The sequence below is a fragment of the Drosophila virilis genome, chromosome 3, assembly GCF_030788295.1.
Source record: "Drosophila virilis strain 15010-1051.87 chromosome 3, Dvir_AGI_RSII-ME, whole genome shotgun sequence".
NCBI lineage: Eukaryota > Metazoa > Arthropoda > Insecta > Diptera > Drosophilidae > Drosophila > Drosophila virilis.
The window spans coordinates 704,315-721,245 of NC_091545.1; the positions used below are offsets into that span (position 1 = coordinate 704,315).

The window sequence follows — 16,931 nt, forward strand, 5'->3', positions numbered from 1 at the left end:
CCGATTTTCACGAGATTTGTATTTTTATTAATGGTTTTCCTTCTAGATTAATCTGGCATTAATATCTGAACACCGATTTTTTAGTCAAAATTCATGTCCAAATCTTACCCCAAGATTCGTACACATGGGTCAAAATGTACAACCCCATAACTCGGTCAAATCTCAACCGATTTTCACGAGATTTGTATTTTTGTTAATGGTTTTCCTTCTAGATTAATCTGGCATTAAAATCTGAACACCGATTTTTTAGTCAAAATTCATGTCCAAATCTTACCCCAAGATTCGTACATAGCCTTGGGTCAAAATTTACAACCCCATAACTCGGTCAAATCTTAACCGATTGTCACGTGATTTGTATTTTTATTAATGGTTTTCCTTCTAGATTAATCTGGCATTAAAATCTGAACACCGATTTTTTAGTCAAAATTCATGTCCAAATCTTACCCCAAGATTCGTACACAGCCATGGGTCAAAATGTACAACCCCATAACTCGGTCAAATCTCAGCCGATTTTCACGAGATTTGTATTTTTGTTAATGGTTTTCCTTCTAGATTAGTCTGGCATTAAAATCTGAACACCGATTTTTTAGTCGAAATTCATGTCCAAATCTTACCCCAAGATTCGTACATAGCCTTGGGTGAAAATTTACAACCCCATAACTCGGTCAAATCTCAACCGATTTTAACATGATTTGATTTTTTTTAATGGTTTTCCTTCTAGATTAATCTGGCGCTAAAATCTGAACACCGATTTTTTAGTCAAAATTCATGTCCAAATCTTACCCCAAGATTCGTACACAGTCATGGGTCAAAATGTACAACCCCATAACTCGGTCAAATCTCAACTGATTTTAACGAGATTTGCATTTTTTTTAATGGTTTTCCTTCTAGATTAATCTGGCGTTAAAATCTGAACACCGATTTTTTAGTCAAAATTCATGTCCAAATCTTACCCCAAGATTCGTACACAGCCATGGGTCAAAATTTACAACCCCATAATTCGGGCAAATCTCAACCGATTTTCACGAGATTTGTATTTTTATTAATGGTTTTCCTTCTAGATTAATCTGGCATTAATACCTGAACACCGATTTTTTAGTCAAAATTCATGTCCAAATCTTACCCCAAGATTCGTACATAGCCTTGGGTCAAAATGTACAACCCCATAACTCGGTCAAATCTCAACCGATTTTCACGAGATTTGTATTTTTGTTAATGGTTTTCCTTCTAGATTAATCTGGCATTAAAATCTGAACACCGATTTTTTAGTCAAAATTCATGTCCAAATCTTACCCCAAGATTCGTACATAGCCTTGGGTCAAAATGTACAACCCCATAACTCGGTCAAATCTCAACCGATATTCACGAGATTTGTATTTTTGTTAATGGTTTTCCTTCTAGATTAATCTGGCATTAAAATCTGAACACCGATTTTTTAGTCAAAATTCATGTCCAAATCTTCCCCAAGATTCGTACACAGCCATGGGTCAAAATGTACAACCCCATAACTCGGTCAAATCTCAAGAGATTTTCACGAGATTTGTATTTTTATTAATGGTTTTCCTTCTAGATTAATCTGGCATTTAAATCTGAACACCGATTTTTTAGTCAAAATTCATGTCCAAATCTTCCCGAAGATTCGTACACAGCCATGGGTCAAAATGTACAACCCCATAACTCGGTCAAATCTCAAGCGATTTTCACGAGATTTGTATTTTTATTAATGGTTTTCCTTCTAGATTAATCTGGCATTAAAATCTGAACACCGATTTTTTAGTCAAAATTCATGTCCAAATCTTACCCCAAGATTCGTACATAGCCTTGGGTCAAAATTTACAACCCCATAACTCGGTCAAATCTTAACCGATTGTCACGTGATTTGTATTTTTATTAATGGTTTTCCTTCTAGATTAATCTGGCATTAAAATCTGAACACCGATTTTTTAGTCAAAATTCATGTCCAAATCTTACCTCAAGATTCGTACACAGCCATGGGTCAAAATGTACAACCCCATAACTCGGTCAAATCTCAACCGATTTTCACGATATTTGTATTTTTGTTAATGGTTTTCCTTCTAGATTAATCTGGCATTAAAATCTGAACACCGATTTTTTAGTCAAAATTCATGTCCAAATCTTACCCCAAGATTCGTACATAGCCTTGGGTCAAAATGTACAACCCCATAACTGGGTCAAATCTCAACCGATTTTCACGAGATTTGTATTTTTATTAATGGTTTTCCTTCTAGATTAATCTGGCATTAAAATCTGAACACCGATTTTTTAGTCAAAGTTCATGTCCAAATCTTACCCCAAGATTCGTACACAGCCATGGGTCAAAATGTACAACCCCATAACTCGGTCAAATCTCAAGAGATTTTCACGAGATTTGTATTTTTATTAATGGTTTTCCTTCTAGATTAATCTGGCATTTAAATCTGAACACCGATTTTATAGTCAAAATTCATGTTCAAATCTTACCCAAGATTCGTTTTCGGTGACCACTCAGTCAGTTATATGTATATAGATTTTATATAAATATATGCTGAGGAGAAGGGTGCTCGATCATGCTTGATAAGATAGCTCTTATTCACAACTTATTTAAACAGTAAATTTTATTTATACAATTAGTTTATAGATAAATATTTATTTTAAGTAAAAAATCAATTGTTTACAGTTCGTTTACGCTTAGGCTTTGGGTAATTAGCTGTATGAGGCAACTACCTGGTGAGAGAAGTACAATAACAACAGCATCTGCATTAGCTGGACGATAAGTAACTAGGACAATCACAATTGACTCCGCAAATCCCGTACCCCACAAAATAATACAAATATATATAAGACCCAGATACACACACATGCACACACATGGACACCCATTGACACCCATGGATACACACATAGGTGGTTTGTACTATGCCTCCGTTTCCTGCTCCAGTTCGCCCGCTTGGATCTCCTCGGGCGTGCGCAGATCGATGGCGAACTTTTGCCGTGTGGGCGTTATGGCGTCGCTGGGCGCGGCATTGCCATTGTCCTGATCATCGTCGGCGGCCTCCTTGACCACCCGCGAGTAGTCCTGAAAAGCGGCGGACAGGGCAAAAGTCAGCTTGCGCGCCATGGCCCGACTGTCGCAGACAAAGGCGTGCACCTCGAACGGATGCGGACTGGACTCATCCTTGACCACGATCATGGCAAAGACGCGCGTGTAGACCAGATCCTGTACGCCGTACGATATCGTATCTATCGGATAGCTCCAGTTGTTGATGCTCGCCTTGGGCGAGATAATTTCCAGCTGGACGCCCGTTGTCGACACCTTCAGCTCGCAGTTGGGCAGCACCTTGTTGGGCGGTAGATTCTTGGCCACGCCCACCATTAAATCAACCGGCCGGCGTGTGTACTTAATGCCCCACAGGCCGCGCGCCACCTCCGAGCCAATGTATTTGACCTGCAAGCGGCAAATGAAAACTGCGTGCTACAGCAAATGCTTTCAGCGGGTACTTCCGGGATCGGATGGGACGGAGACGGTCGCTTCATTTGCATCCGACCCAAACCGGATGTTAGTGCTGTCCACAGCCAAAATGCGCATGTGACTCGGGCTGCGCCCAGCCAAGCGAGACGAATGCGTGTATCGCTTTGTTTTGATACACAGCACAAAAACACAAATGTTGGCTTAAATTGAAAACCATTTTGGCTTTGTTGTGATACACAGTAAAAAAATATGTTGGATCAAATTTAAAATATTTCTGTTTTTGTACACTTAAAAAGCACGGGGAATGGGATAGATTTGTTGAAAAAAGTTAAGAAGTAATCATCTCAAAAGGGAGTTTGAGCTAAGCCTAATTAATAGCATAATTCCATTGTCAACATTTCTTACATTTTGTGGAGTCAAATCAAGAAATCACATTTCCCACATTTGAAAAAATTTTATATTTGATAAATATATTGGTATGCGTCCCGAGTAATAGCCCAATTTCACAGTCAACAAAAATCTAATATATGCTGCATGCAATATATGGCCGTGTTATTTGACTTTTTGAAGGAAAATTTGCGTTTGGGTAAATGAAATAAAACCGATCAGCTGTTTATTTATAGAAGTGGTACTTGCTAATGGAATCGCAAAATGTGAAATTTGTAAATGTAACATATGTTGAACATAGTGGAATCAGGCTATAAAAGACAGCTCAGGCATAATTAACGCGCTTTTTAGTCGTAATTTTGGTTCTAGTTTTAGATCAACATTTTTTTACTGTGTATCATGGTGATGCGCGTAGATTACGGTTAGCAATTGGAGGTTGGCGGGTTATCCACGAGAGGCTGAGCTTGCATTTAAATGTTCGTTTTGCCATTTCGTAAAATGTTGCGCTCTGCTTGCGCTTGGAGTACGTCACGTACCTTGAAGGTTATGGGCAAATCCTCCACATTGACTTGGCAGTCCAGATCGCTGGCGCTTGCTCCATTGCCGGCGGCCATGTTGTTCTGGTTGTTGTTGCTGCTGCTGCTGCTGTTAAAGTTTCAACTGCAATGAGAATACATTTTGTAGTCCTGCGAAAGCTTAAGTAGATCCTTGACCTTGGCCTTAACCATATCTTCATATGGCAATCATGGCCTTTACATGCTTTACGTTCGGCTGAGTTTTAAGTTTTGTGCCTCAGCTGCTGCTGCTGTTGTTGCCGGCGATCAAATGCGACTGACGTCAACATTAAGCGAGAGATTCAGAAGTTTTGTGCGTGCTGCGAACGTGTGTGTGTGTGTGTGTGTGTGTCTGTGTGTGTGAGTGTGTATCTGTGTGTTGTGTATACAACTGAGCGGATCTGTAGGTGAGCTGCCTGTGAAAATGTAGGTGGAGGAGCCCCGCGGCCAAGCCCGTTGCGCATTGTAGGCTGGCTCGCTCTCTCTCTCCCTCTCCTTCCCTCTCTGTTTCTCTCACTGTCTCTCTCTCTTTGCGCTCAGTTAAGCTCTATTACGACAACAACAAAAACAATGTACACTAGTTATATGGGCTTTAAGTTTGACTATTAACGGGGTCGAATTACTGGAACAATGTTGCACTGATAAGGTTTTGGGCTAAATCGAAATAAATAATTAAATAATCTGGCTGTCTTCATTCGGATAGTTTTATACTCAGCAATAAAACTATTTCGCAGATACAGGTTAAATATTTAAGATTTTAATTTGCCAACGTTACTTTTTGTTAAAGTTATTTGATACTATCCCGATATCTTCTCCTTTTTCCATAATAACGTAATCAGAGTACAAACATCGAAGTTATATCACTCGAGTGACATTTCTGCATTTGGTGTGCAGGGTATCCACTAGTCGGTCACTGCAAACTAGACAACTCATACTGTTTTTTTTTTTCTGCTTTACAAACAAAATCAATTGTTGTCTTTGCTCTTGTTATTGTGATTAGTTGTGTGGTAGTTTTTGTTTAATATATTAAAAATGTATTATTAATACTTCCGCTCGCTGAGTGTAAGCTGTGAAAGGTGTGCAGCTGATAGCTACGGGTAGCTACAACAACAATAACAATATCAGCAACAATCAACAACCAACAATAACAAACGACAACAACAACATGCAACAATGGCATGTGTACACGTTAATGAGCTTGGAGATAAAATAAAAATTTAAATAAAAGCAAAACTGTAACGAAACGAATTTGATTGCAGTCCCCATATGACGTCACAATTGTAGTTATGTTTAAATGGTTGAAGGGCAGCTGTTATACAGATATATATATACACATACATATATCGCACACACTAATATATATATAGATATATACAGGTGTGTGGCTTTTATCAAGAGTTTTATGGCCAACGACCTGGCGGACAGCGCGGCGACTAATTGCAGCTCAGGGAATACGCATAGAAGAGTTCTCCTCAGGGTTTTCTTTTTTTTTTTTTGGATTGTGTAACGCTATTTACGAGGTGTTTTCTGCTTCTTCTTCTTTTAACCATTTGTATTGCCAGCGTAAACCGGCTGGGAACTGGCGCAACAGCGCAGCCTAGGTACACGTCTATAAATAGGTCTATTAGGTAGTCAAACTTTTTACTTTGCAGCGAATCTTTACAGAGTACAGTGAAATCTCGGTTGACAAGCAGCTGGGCGAGGGTGAACAATAGCTCAAAAAGTTACATATTTTGCCGTATTGAAACGTTTGCAAAACTCTCTTCAATTCTTTTTGGGAAAAACAATATTTTCAATAAAACCTTTTTAAGCTGAGTTGAATTAAAAGGAAATTGAATATTGGGATTATTTTGAACCGAAGTAGAAAAGTTATTAGATTTCTATCAGTGTATCTTCTGATCTTTAATCTTTAATCCAAGCAAAAGACTACGAAATAAGGTTTCAGTCAACATTTTATGTATATGATAGGGTATTTACAGGAAAGGGAATCGAGGACTGAATCCATTATCATGGAACTATGATGAAGGAATATGAAAATAAAAAAATGTGGAGTAGCTTGATTTAGATTTTCTATATTTTATGTTCTATGAATGTATGCTAGTTCGCTTTAAGGAGTGTTTACTGTGCACTCAGGACCCGCACTACCCTCCCTCCCCCCACCCCCCACACTCTTCGATAAAATCACAGGCGCGCACAAAAATGAATTTATTTCCGATTTGTATTCGTAATAATTTCTATGTTATTTGATGGGGCTGTTTTAATTGTTGTTGTTGTTATCGTTATTGTTGTTTTTGTTGTTGTTGTTGCTGCCGCTGCGCTTCGATTCCGCAAGCCGAATGTTTGCTTTTTATGTTTATATTTCACGCCGCTGGCCGCATCGGACTCTAAACCGATTGATTGCCCCGCTTATATACACACATACACCTTTGTAATTAAGCATTATATACACACGCATATTTGTATATATATATATATATATATATATATGTATATACGCATGACAAAAATAACAACAACAACAACAACAACATGCCATAATCTAATTTATATAATTTGCCACTGGCACATTTCTGTTTAAACGTCTGTCAGAGCGGAAGCTGCTCATATGAGCATATCTCCTATTACATTTAAGTATATCTGATGTGCATACAGTAAAAGCTCAGTTTAATGAACAACAAACAGTTCCTTTTTGGCTTGGAACTCAAGAAGAAGTAGTTAATTGGAAGCGTTCTGGGATCGAGCCCCCTTCCGGATCGAGAGAAACATCAATTTTTTGAAGAGATAAAGAACAGTAAAAGCCTTCGCTCTAGAGCAAAGGAAGAGGTTTCACTGTACACTAATGCGCATAGATCAACTAGCTTAACAAAAGAGCAAGCGAATAGTTCACTTAGGAAGATAATCTAGATATTATTTTCATGTTAACAATGCATCTCAATTAGATAATTTCAAGCGCGAAGCTTGGCCTCGACCCACTCTGAAGAGAAGAAGCTATTTTAGGAACAATTAAAGAAGAGACTTTCATAATAAAAGCCTGCGGTCTATAGCAAAGGGAACAGGGGAGCTGCTTGCTTAAGGAGGTTCTTGCTGTCCTTATAAAGAGGTTTCACTGTGCCATGCTGCGCATAGATCAACAAGCTAATTAAAAAAGCAAGCTAATAATTCACTTAGAAGATAATCTCGATATTATTTTCCTTTTGACAATGCGTCACAAGTAGAAAATGCTGTCCTTTAACAGAGGTTTTACTGTACTAGAACCAGAGCAAGTGTGTGTTAATGATATCCACATTATGTCCAGCCCATTGTTGTTGTCATTTATGGTGAATGCACACTGTGTGAATGAATATTTACATCTCGATGCAGGTGACTAATGCGTTTCTCCTGGCCAAATTCAACTCTCTTAACATATATGGCTGTTATCACAAACGTCGCGTTTCTGGGCTATCTTATCACAGGCACACATACACATACACATACACATACACAGGCACACGCACACACAAGCACAGCTACTGGCGCATTGCTTATATTTGCCTTTATTTTTATTTGAGCACTTTTTTTTGTTTGTTTTTTTTTTTCTTTGTTATTTTCTCAGTTCTAATTTCTCTTATGCCGTATATTCAATAACTAACAATATTATTAAGTTATTTATCTATTTACAAATCCCCCCAAATAAAAGTTGCTGTTACCGTTACTTATCGCAGTGCGCTGCGTTCACCTGTTTCGTATGCGGCCGATCGCGCGACTGAAACGGGCAAACGATAAAAACCTTTCTGCAGGTGCTAAACAGAGCGCGCCATCTAGCGGCTGCGTAGCGCTCTATTGTCATGAATCGGTTTTCATAGCATACTTTGCTGCACGCGGTTGGTCGAAATTTGGAGAGTTTTCGTTATAATTTTAGGCGGGAGCTAAAAATAGTTAGGCGCTATAAAATATCTGCTATAAGTTGCGTGCTATAAGGATGCCAAGTTTCAGTTGCCCCGTGGTTTGTGTCCATGCTAATTATGCTACATCGAAATTGTCTTAGCTGATACAAGAAGCGTTAATTGTTTGTGCTGTTTACAGGGTAAATATTAGGTTTTTTACACTAGCCGAGGGTACATTAACTTTTTTCACGAAATATGTAACGCTCAAAGGGAGAGGCTCTGAGGTATATATAAATTTGTAATCAATATTAAGAGAAGATTCTACCAAGCCTTTCCTTGCATAGTATACGTTGATTCTCCTGTTGAAACTTTGCAAAGCTTTGTTTCCCTGATCTGGCTATAGGCAGATTAAGTGAAAATCGAAATTTTTCGATTTTATCTCATATATCTTAACCTGACTTTCATTATAAGAGCCTTATTATATTCCTGACAAATATCAATATATCAATATCAACAAATAAATAACATATCAAAAATCGTTCGATTTATCCTACTTTTGAAAAGCTTGAATCTTATATGAATGGCTAGCTGGGAATAAAAATTAAATTATTTGATTTATTATATCATAACTAATATAAAGAGTATCTCATCTTTTTCTAATCTCTATTCATTAATTTTCTCCGCCAATACTTAATTTTTTTGGCCCAAATTCAATGTGCGGCTTTGCCAATTAATTTCCATAAGCATCCGTATAAGTGCAGCTTGCACCTGACTACCCGGCCCACTTGCCCCGCCTCCTTGCCACCTTGCCCCCTTCCACACTCTTGCCGCCCGCAACACCTTAAACAATAATAAATAATCAGGAACTGAAGCGTTTTTTGGGCAGCCAAAAACCATTTGACATTGGCCACAAGTGAGCTTACAGTTGTCCCCTTTAGACGCCACCGTCTCGCAGGTTCCTCTACTTTCAAGCCCTGCCCAAGTGTTGAGTGTGATTAATGAAATGGCCCCCCAGGCGGTGTCGAAGGAGGGTAAAGGGATAGGGAGGGGGGACTTGTTTTGGGGTTAAATAGAGTTCAGGTCGAAAGTGTAGTTGATTTTGGTTTGCCTGGTTTGGCGCTACACTTGATTAATTTCACTGCATGGCATATAATTAATTTGGTATTAACATAGGTTGAGTTTGGGGAGGGGGGTTTTACACCTGCTGGGGCTAGCGCCGACTGGGAAAGTCATTAGCTAAATTGTTGAAAATTTCACGGCGACAGGTGTTGTCACAACGTGTGTGAGCTGGGTTTTTGGCCTGCCGCTGGCAGCTTAAGGCGACACACGGCGGCATGTTGGGGCAGGCGCTTCGCTTCGCTTGAATGCCGGCTTGAGGCAGAGGCAGAGGCAGAAGCCCACGGTACACAGTGGGTCATTTAAATTCATAACAAAACATTAAGCTGCCAAAAAGGCGGCCGTTAATTGACCACAAAAGTGGCCACAGAGCGAGACAGCGATAGGGTTTTTCCTGTATTTTTATTGCGACGTTTTCTGTGGTCGCCAAAACGTGGCTTAATGGAATGGACCCGGGACGGGCGACGCTTCCGTCAAACAGACGCCGCCGAGTGACATTGAAATCCTTTCATCGGATACGACAATGCTTGGCACTTTCGGCCTGGCCCAGAAAACGGGCCAGCCAGGTACACAAACATGGACAATAGTTGAGAGCTGCCCATCTGCCCCGCCCACAGTGGAGATGAGGCTGAGTATTTGCGCAAAGTGAACGTTATTGCCAGCCCCGCACCCACTTGCCCCTTCCCCCTTCAGTTGCTGCCCCGAATCCAATTGAGTAATGCTCCTCCTGCTGCTTCTCTTCCCCTTCTCCAGCTTCCATCCACCTTCATTGTGATCAACAACACAGCCATTTAATTAATAAAATAGACTCTTTTCTTGTTCTAGAAAAGCTTATCGGGCTGTGGAACAGCTTCACAGGGTCAAGGATGCGGAATTTAAGTTAACCAAAAGCACTTTTCCTGTAATTTTAACATTTTCTTAGGCGAACCGTTTTGCTGAAAATGTAATTCGTTTTCAATTTGTACCTGTTTGAAATTTAATTATTGCTTGCGACCTCATAAATTATATATTTGCCCTATTTATTTTTATATTTCTGCTCAGTTTGAGAGCTATCTGGATAGTTCCCACTTTCTGTTACACGCAGTACATGTCTTAGAGCCAGCTGGATCGGGCCCTCATACAGCTGCCACAGATTCTGTCGAAGCTTTATTTTGTGTAAAAACATTTTTTTTGTCTCATTCAGACACCTCAAACAAACTACGCAATTAAGAAATCCTCCCTGCTTTATATGAATGCGCCAAGTCTTAAAAACAACGGACTACGATATCATATAGGCCAAATTTCCCAATCCCATAACTCGGTCAATTTTCGTCAGATTTTCAGGTTTAGCGAGGTTTGTTTTTTTGTACACGGTTTTCTATCTTGATTAATCCTGCATACAAATAAGACTACGTACATTTTAGTCAAAATTCATGTCAAAATAGTACTCTTAAATACCATGAGCAAGGCCGGGGTATATGCTTGCGAGGCATTTGTAAGCTTTGAAGGACAAATAGACTCCATGGATAAGCTTATGCGTGCAGCTGCTCTTGGCCAAAACTATGAAAGCGAAATCACAGCAGAGAACAAAACAAATCCGTATCAGAATCGCATAAGCTTACACAACACACTCGCACACTTAATAATTTATCAGGCTGCCCGCGGCAGAGGCCGTGGAGCAGCAGCAGCATCCATATCCATCTCCGGGTGTGGCCTGCGATGACGGATGAGCCGACGATTGGCGCTGTTGATGTGCCGCTGATAGGCGTCGGCGCTCATAAATCAAAAACCATTGCCATAGCCAGAAATGGCCAGGGCGCGAGTCCGCGCTGAATCTGAACCGAATCCTCCAGCTGCCGGCGCCAGGCGTCCTACTCGGCCGTGCCAATGACAGCAAATGTTTGCGAATTTTATGCGAATTACGCCTAATTAGCATTTTTGCAATGCAAACCCTTTGGCCCCTGGCTCCGAGCTGTAGTTGGTTCTGGCTGCCCGATTTTGTGGGCGATTGCATATGCAAAGCATGGTGAAGGAGGACGCTCTGGGCTCCGACTCTTTCGCTGGAGCAGACTCTGTCGCTGGCCCTGGCATATGCCCTCGCGCCTACAAAAATGCATTAGGGAGCGCGTCGCATTGCGTCTGGGGGACAACGCCGGGCATCGAAAACTGTTGATTCTGTTTGCTGTCGTCGTCGGCGTCGTCGGAGCCAATAAAATTATGCGAAATCGGAATGTGTTCGACCGAGTGCAGCAAATTGTATTTGCAACTGAGGCACGCAGCGGCACATGGCTGCGGCAAGGAGGAAGAGCTGTAGTGGAAAGGGGACGAGGGAGGTTGGCGACATGACCCCCAGGTCAATTGTTACATTAGGTTTGCCCCAGCCCCATGCGACGCGGAGCCCAACAAATGCAATGTGGTTATGCGTGCTCTTCTTGTTGCTCTGGTATTTTTTGCGACTCTAACTAGGGTATATTGGCTGAGAGGAAAATTTTGAGCACTATCGTGAAGATTGAACTAATGTATAAATTATCTAGAGTCCATTAAGACAATTGCTCCCTGACTGTTCTGTGCTTACGAAGTAGAATAAAAAATTATCATAAATAAATGTCACAAAATTAAAAATTTCTCATAACTTAACATGGTTTCTTGTGTGCACAGGTTGTCACATTAAGAATGAACTAGTATACCCTGTAACCAATTGTTAGTGAGAGTCTGCGGGATTTGTATATTAGTCTAAAGAAGGCAGAAGACGCCAATTACACAGTTTCGGCCTTGAATTTTAATATACACACAGATATTAATGCCTACCAATTGCAGAATAATCAGAAAATAGCTCCAACATTTTTGAGAATACAAATTGTAGAATGATCGAAGATAAACTCCAGAGTCATATGAGAATAAAGTAGTTCCCTCTTTAAGGCCGGCCATCGGACACTATCCTTTAGCATATTCTATTTGATTCTTTTTAGTTTTGTGCGGTTTCATTTGACGCAGCGAATTAGACTCAGTTGCATTTGGCATTTGGCGGCCCCGGACTGGGACGTGCTTGGGGACTTGGCTTGGCGCAACAGTTGTATATTTGCCGGCCGCTCGCTAATTGCTGCTGGAGCCATAGTCGCGGAGTTGGTGTCGGTGCTGGAGTAGGTTCCAGCGGGCATATCAAAGGCTACAATTTGGCATTCATCTGGGAATGGAACTGCCTGCCTTTATCCGGCTCTGACTCTGGCTCGGGCTTTTTCTGTGGCTGCTTTGGTTTCCAGCCGAGCGTGGCTTCTATTAATGATTAATTAAAAAAGTGCATGCTGCGACTGAGGGGGATATGCACTGGGTAGTCCATGACACATGTGGCATTTAATTGGGCAAACAAAACAGTGGCCCCTGCCGGCATTTACCAGGCAGTAGGGGGCAGGGAGCGAGGCTCTGAGAGAGAGAGAGAGAGAGGGGAGACAGGGAGAGAGAGAGAGACGTTTTCCAATGTCACACATTTGGCGCCTTCCATGGGCAGAACCAGTTGCGCCCAGTTGCGAAACGAACGGGAATGGAACACAGTCGCTCTTAAGAGCTCACAATGCTCTTAGGCCGTATCCCAGGTCCGGGTACCCACCGGGTGCCAGCCCCGTGCCAGCCGAGCAACAGCAACTCCGACTGCGAATGCGAGTGCGGTGCCGAGACAAATTTTGGGGCTAAGTTGCCCCAACTTGCGGCATTGCGCTGCGTGGCACAGAATCAGTCGTCAGTGTGTCTTAAGCGGATTTGGTCGACACGTGTGTGTGAGTGTGTGTGGCAACTTCTTCTTCTTATACCTGCTGAACGTAATCGGAGTCGTGTGGCATCCTCTGGCAGCCAACATTTCGCGTGAATTTAACGCTTGGCCTAGGTCACGTATCGCACCTGCTGGACCCTCACGCCAAGACTCACGCTCCTCACGCTGCTCACGCTACTCACGACACGGTTTTAAGAACTGTGTGTGCGACTATGTGTGTGTGCCTGTGTGTGGTTGTGCGTGTTGACATTCGATTTGCTTGATAAAAGCGAAGCATTCTTTTTGGCAGATCCACACGCTTATGCGAGTGTGCGTGCGTGTGTGTGTTTCACTTCGGTCGATATTTGCATAAATTAAAATTAAAAAAAATATACAAAAGAGAGCGCATAAAAAAAAAACATAGGAAAAACACTCAGAGTCTGCTTAATGAGTTTTTAATACGCTTTCACGTTTCCGTGTGTGTGTAGCTGAGTGTGTGGCTGTGTAGCTGTGTGCGTGTATGTGGCACACGGAACTAAAAGTCATTGTCACTGGATTTGTGCCTGACGTCCCTGCTAATTTATAGAGCCCCAGCAACAGACTTTCGAACGTGGCCAAAGTGAGAAAAACTAATTCAAAGTGAACTTCAGCCAAAGGCAAAAAAAGCATCGAAAAAAAGTTCTGGTAAGTGACCAAAAAAATAAATGTGTTGTGGCTGCCAAAATGAACCAGACTAAAGTGTACTTAAGCGAAATTTAGATAAAACAAAAATTATGTATTTTGCACTCAAGTCAAGTACAAGCCACGGGCGTAATTTCTTAAAATAAGAGCGAAAGTCTTTTTTCAAGCACTTTTTTTATGAACCCAAAGTTCTTAAATACAAGATACAAATTCGGTACTCAAGTTGAGAGGTTTTCTATTTTCAGAGAAAACATTTTAAGCTGGCAATTTACGGCAATAGCTAAACAAAATGTTTTTTTTCTGGCATGATTCATAGCTTATTTAGGAATATTCAAGCACAAAATGTGGACAAAATTTTAGGGTACAAAAAGGTAAGAATTTCCTTCGATTCCATGCTATTCAGTAGCTAGTTAATTAGGCGCATTTTATTATTGCTAAATGTATTATTTATATTGAAATTTACTGAGTATAATAAGCAGTTGTTTGTGTGCTGTGAAGCAATTATTATTATATATTTAATTTGACGTTCTATATCAAATATTCAAAAGAGCTCATAAGCCTTTATACCAAAGTCCTCATGAGCAGACTCTGTCATATGTGCTATAAATATAAGTATATATTTATATATAACTTAAGTCTAGCGTTTACTGCCAATCGATTTATGCCGCAGGCTTTTACTGCAAATATTTGCAAAATTTCCATCGAGCTGGAAATTGTGTATAAACAAATTTGTCTTTTGATGTGCCACACAAAAATACATTCGTAATTATTGAAATTCCGAATGTTGGCCCGGACTTAACGTTAATTACTAGTCACAGGTAAATAACACAGCACTTGAAATGGAATTATTAATGCAAATGATTAGTTTACTTGTGCACAGACAGACAAACAGGCGGACAGAGACCAACAGATACAAAAGTATCTGCAAGATGCATACACTATGCATAATTACATATGCAAACAATGCGATTTGACAGCTGCTGTATCTTATTAGACAGAATTGTAATTGAAATTTTAATTTTAATTAGAGGCTGCAAACATCGAATGTCAATTAAATTGGTATTAAATAACAACGAATGCAAAATAAATTTAATTTTTAATGCCCGGGCCCGACAACAAACGATTTCAATTAATTTTACGTATTTACATGCACATATTTATCTAAAACAAGAGCCTAAATAAATATGTTAAATGTAATATGCGGAAAAAATCGCAAAATATACGAAATCAAAAATTAATTCAAATTGTAATTAATTTGTTGCACTCGCAGTCGCAGTATTCATTACAACATTTTTTGGCAATTACAACGGGCAACAAATTTAATGGAAAATCAAAACAAATAGAAGGACAACAACAAGAAAAAACATATTTCATGTTGGATTTGCATTTGGAAATGCGATTAAGTAAATATGTCAAAAGCATTTCAGCTATTCAATATTTAAGTTAATTTTAATGTTGTTTGCTTAATGGCTTTTTTATGTGCGCCGGCAAATGCGGCGTATGCGTGATGTGGTCTTTCAAATGTGGCACAGCGGCGTCTTTTTAGTCATATCCGATGCTCGACGGGCATTTCACATGCAATTTGCATGGACAGCAACAACAACAACATCTCATTGCATGCAATTAAAAATAATTATTATCAATTTACGATGACAACAATTTTCAATTTAAGTTTTATTTTATTTATTAAAAGCGCTCAATGCATTTGCTGTTGTTTTTTTTCACTTTTATGTGACACTTATCATCTGTGTATGTGGTTCCATGTGTGTATGAGTGTGCATGACTCTAATATCGGGCGTTCGGTCAACTTCACTTTGAGCTGTCTTCCTGGCGAATTGATTTTTATTGCAGCACAGCTTCCGTTGTGCTCGAGGCAAGCATAACTGGGAGCCAAAGCCGAGCAGGAGATTGAGACAAAGAGTGCAGGAGAAGCCGCATCAATTGTTGTGGCAGGAAGTTGGCGACCAGTCGCACATCAATTGTTGCAGCAGCTAAATGCAACGAATGCCAATGCGAATAATGCCAAAGCATAAAAGTCAGCTCGAACTATCGAACTATCCCATCTGTATATAACTATGCATAGCAATTAAAACTGCCACATGGTCAGGCATTGATTGCCGATGCTGACGTGTGGCCCGCCAGCTTTTAACGCCCTTTCATTTTGGCTGCACTTTTTTGCCATATTATTTATTTTATTTGATTTTTGTGCACATACACTGCTGCAAGTCGGCAACAATAGCTGGGCCAGCAGGCAGGCAAAATGTTTGAGAGGAACTATCATATTGTTAGATATCACAGCCTAAATACATTCACACACTATCGTCGGATACGAGCCAGCAACCAACTAGAACATAATTCCCCTAAGTATCAAATACTTTTCCAGGCAAAGTTTAACATTTGCCCCAATATTCTAGATGTACTGGGGTTCGCTTTACTTAACAAACACTTCTTAAGGGTATTCAAAGTTCGGTATTGGGTAATTTTTAAAACATTTTTTTACCTGTCTGTCATGCATTTTGCGGCTGGCTGCAAAAATCCGTTGAATTTCAATTAAAATGACGCTGCAGTCAAAAGCGATGAAGATAACAGGCTTTGTTTTTCAGCTCATTGTCAGCTGGGAGCCCTTTACAGGGTATCTATGCGCAGAGAAAAGTGACTATTCTAAATTTGAAGCGGGTTTGAATTAATGATGGTTTGTTAAAACTGAAATTGTCGGCCTATTAAAGGAAAAAGTTTGGTTGAGTCACAAATTAAGTATAAAAGAATCTTAATGAAGGTACGCTATTCCTTAGATTAAAAACTGCAGAGTATTCTATTTAAGTTTGTTGGTGCTAAGAAAAAGTTGAAAAATCAAGAATTTCGTGCTTGGTTTAACATATTTCCAGGTTGACAAGGATAGTGCTTGATTTGACTACAAAATTGTTCTTCAAATTTTCGACTTTGAAAGGAGGTTCAATTACAATTCTAATATTTAAGTTATATTCAAGTCTAAATGTCTAGAGAAATAAATGAGTGTATTTTATAATAATGAAATTCATATCCAACTGGCGGAAAGATCAGCAAAGTCCTTCTCGGTCTGCCACACTTATCCCCTTTTCGCTAAGAGTTTAATAATCATAAGGGCTGCACTTTAAAAGGCT

At 40.0% G+C, this 16,931-nt stretch overlaps 2 protein-coding genes across 2 annotated transcripts in view; one reads left to right on the forward strand and one right to left on the reverse strand.

Annotated features, from left to right (window-relative positions):
• Nucleotides 1-2,627: 2,627 nt before the first annotated feature.
• LOC6636564 (low density lipoprotein receptor adapter protein 1-B) lies at nt 2,628-8,150 on the reverse strand. Its single transcript, XM_002060032.4, has 3 exons — nt 8,097-8,150; nt 4,393-4,516; nt 2,628-3,445 (listed from the first exon to the last, which is right to left on the reverse strand). Exons 2-3 carry the CDS (start codon nt 4,468-4,470, stop codon nt 2,915-2,917), a joined length of 609 nt encoding a protein of 202 aa, XP_002060068.1. The 5' UTR covers nt 4,471-4,516; nt 8,097-8,150; the 3' UTR covers nt 2,628-2,914.
• Nucleotides 8,151-13,093: 4,943 nt separating this feature from the next.
• The window catches only part of Con (leucine rich repeat protein connectin), a 181,964-nt gene continuing 178,126 nt past the window's right edge, over nt 13,094-16,931 (forward strand). Inside the window, exon 1 of the mRNA XM_015168332.3 lies at nt 13,094-13,794. The gene's annotated coding sequence lies outside the window, so the exon portion shown is untranslated. The remainder of the gene's footprint in view (nt 13,795-16,931) is intronic.